The following is a 1,932-nucleotide window of genomic DNA, read 5'->3' as shown; positions in this document are numbered from 1 at the left end:
TGGAGCCGGTGCGGGGCGCCGCGTGCTGCAGAGCCTGGGGGTGGGGGCGGGAGCCTCCGCCCTTGGCCCCCCTCGGCCTGCGGCCCCTGGCGGGCTGTTCACCTCTGACCACCGAGGACAGACGCGGGAGATGCAGGAGATGTGGGGCCCCAGGAGACAGTCCTAGCCGCCCCCTTGGGTGCCCGCAGTTCTGGTCAGGGCTGGGCAGGCCCGCGTGGGCAGGTCACAGGCCACACGCCTCGGCGGGCCCTGACGCGGGGAGTGCAGCAGGACCAGCCGTGGCTCTGCGGAGGGAGGAAGCAGGCAGCGGGCGGCCGGGCCCAGGGCTGGCCCTCAGCGGGGAGGCAGGCTGGTGGCCGTCAGCTCTGGCCGCCGGGGACCCCGGCCTCGCTATCGCTGCTCTGGGACAGCTCTGAGGGGCTCTCCGGGCGGCGCAGCTCCAGGAAGCTCTCGATGAGCCTGGCGATGGCGTCCACGTCACTGGCCGGCGGCACCGGGAGGGAGGGTGGTCACCTTGGTGGTCGCCTCCGCGGCACGGGGCTCGCAGCTGGGGCCCCGCACTGCCCGCCTGGCCTCCGCCTCACCAGGGAGGCCGGCACCCCGAGCCGTCGCCCAGCTCACCTGCGGCGGCCCAGGACCGCGCTCTGGGTCAGGGGGTGCGAGAAGCCGGTCACGGAGCGCAGCACGGCCACGTGGCCCTTCCCGAAGTAGCGGACCGTCTCCTCCTCCACGCTCACGTCCCGGATGTCGTTCAGCATGACCACCACTGTGGGCGGCCAGTCAGTGGCCGAAGGCCCAACTGCCACCCCTGCCGGCCCTGACCAACCTCAACTCTGACTCCAGCACGGGGTCAGGCTGCTGCTGGGCAACACCCCCTTGGGCTGAGAGTTACTGGGGCGCTCCAGGCCCAGCCGCCCGGCCAGCCCCGCGTCTCACCCTGCTCGTGGCCGGCCCTGGACAGGGTCAGAAGCTTCTTGTACAGGCTGAAGGTCTTCAGGGTGACCTTCCCGGTGCTCTTGTTGAAGACGGCCTCCTGCAAAGCAGCAGAGGCACTGGCCGAGGCCCACAGCAGCCCCGGGAAGGGCGTCCAGCCTTCCGCCCACTCGGAACCCTGAAGCCAAGCCGGGCCCGCCTGCCCTCTCGCGCTGTGGGGCTGGGGTGGAGAGAAAGCAGGGGCTTCGTGCTCGCACCCGGGGCTGGGGGCGCAGGCCCGAGGGCAGGCGCTGCGCACCAGCACCCGCGGGGGGCGGGGGGGGCCTCACCTCCCAGTCCTCCAGGTTCTGCACCGCCACGAACAGGCAGCCTGTGACGTAGAAGAGCTTCCAGCCCAGACTGTCTGGGGGCAGACACGGGAGTCGGGGGGCGGCCCTGGCCCCCCACCCGCCCAGCGGGGAGGCCAGCCCGCAGACCCCCCAGTGCTGCTCATCAGCCGGGAGGCGGGGGGGGGCAGCCCCTCACCTCCACTGTAGTAGGCGGCGGCCAGGCCGATGGACAGGATCCCTGCAGAGAGGACGCAGGGTGTCTCTCCCGCAGCCACCACGGCCTTCCTCTGGGGCGGCGGTGGCAGGAGGAGACAGGTCCCCGCAGACCCGGGGCTGCGCCCCCAAAGACTGCTGGGGAGGGGTTCGAGAGAAGACTGGGGGGGAGCTCAGTGCTCACACTGCCCAGCAGCCCCCGACCCCCAGGGCAGCGGAGCACGGGAGGCGCGAGGCTCGGCCTTGGGGTGGCGGGACAGGGGAAGGGGCGGGAGGCTCCCAAGTTTGGTTCGGGGCCCCGCGGACGAGCTTACCGACCAGCAGAGACCAGGACCTGGCGCCCGGGGCCCTCTTCAGGTGCAGAACGGCGCCGGAGCGCGTGTCCACCTGCATGTACATCCCTGGGCGGCGCGTCCGGGGCGGGCTGCGGAGGACAGACAGCTGCCGCCGAGGCCGC

At 72.8% G+C, this 1,932-nt stretch overlaps 2 protein-coding genes across 3 annotated transcripts in view; one reads left to right on the top strand and one right to left on the bottom strand.

Annotated features, from left to right (window-relative positions):
- Nucleotides 1-253, top strand: part of HEXDC (hexosaminidase (glycosyl hydrolase family 20, catalytic domain) containing) — a 9,611-nt gene extending 9,358 nt beyond the window's left edge. The window contains exon 14 of the mRNA XM_012734736.1: nucleotides 189-253. Within this exon, the coding sequence (XP_012590190.1) occupies nucleotides 189-253 (65 nt within the window). The remainder of the gene's footprint in view (nucleotides 1-188) is intronic.
- Nucleotides 254-262: 9 nt separating this feature from the next.
- On the bottom strand, nucleotides 263-1,926 carry LOC101629886 (chromosome unknown open reading frame, human C17orf62). 2 transcript variants are annotated; one of them, XM_012734763.1, is made up of 6 exons: nucleotides 1,790-1,926; nucleotides 1,459-1,500; nucleotides 1,263-1,336; nucleotides 937-1,033; nucleotides 622-766; nucleotides 263-480 (listed from the first exon to the last, which is right to left on the bottom strand). In XM_012734763.1, the coding sequence occupies exons 1-6, from the start codon at nucleotides 1,872-1,874 to the stop codon at nucleotides 360-362; spliced, it is 564 nt and encodes a 187-aa protein (XP_012590217.1). In that variant the 5' UTR covers nucleotides 1,875-1,926; the 3' UTR covers nucleotides 263-359. The 2 variants fall into 2 exon arrangements, with proteins under 2 accessions (XP_012590217.1, XP_012590218.1); XM_012734764.1 differs by having other exon boundaries at nucleotides 1,263-1,303.
- Between the last annotated feature and the right edge of the window lie 6 nt (nucleotides 1,927-1,932).

Source organism: Condylura cristata, unplaced genomic scaffold (genome assembly GCF_000260355.1).
Source record: "Condylura cristata isolate star-nosed mole 26May11 unplaced genomic scaffold, ConCri1.0 scaffold00068, whole genome shotgun sequence".
Lineage (NCBI taxonomy): Eukaryota > Metazoa > Chordata > Mammalia > Eulipotyphla > Talpidae > Condylura > Condylura cristata.
Note: the sequence above shows the minus strand (reverse complement) of the source record. Positions and strands in the feature narration are given on the sequence as shown.

Bases quoted from the DNA above. Each gene is read 5' to 3' on its own strand.
- LOC101629886 (XM_012734763.1), bottom strand. From the start codon at position 1,874: ATGTACATGCAGGTGGACACGCGCTCCGGCGCCGTTCTGCACCTGAAG. The intron at 1,337-1,458 runs GTGAGGGGCTGC...GTCTGCCCCCAG, and splicing joins CGCCGCCTACTACAGTGGAG to ACAGTCTGGGCTGGAAGCTC. The intron at 481-621 runs GTGAGCTGGGCG...GCCGCCGGCCAG, and splicing joins GCGGTCCTGGGCCGCCGCAG to TGACGTGGACGCCATCGCCA.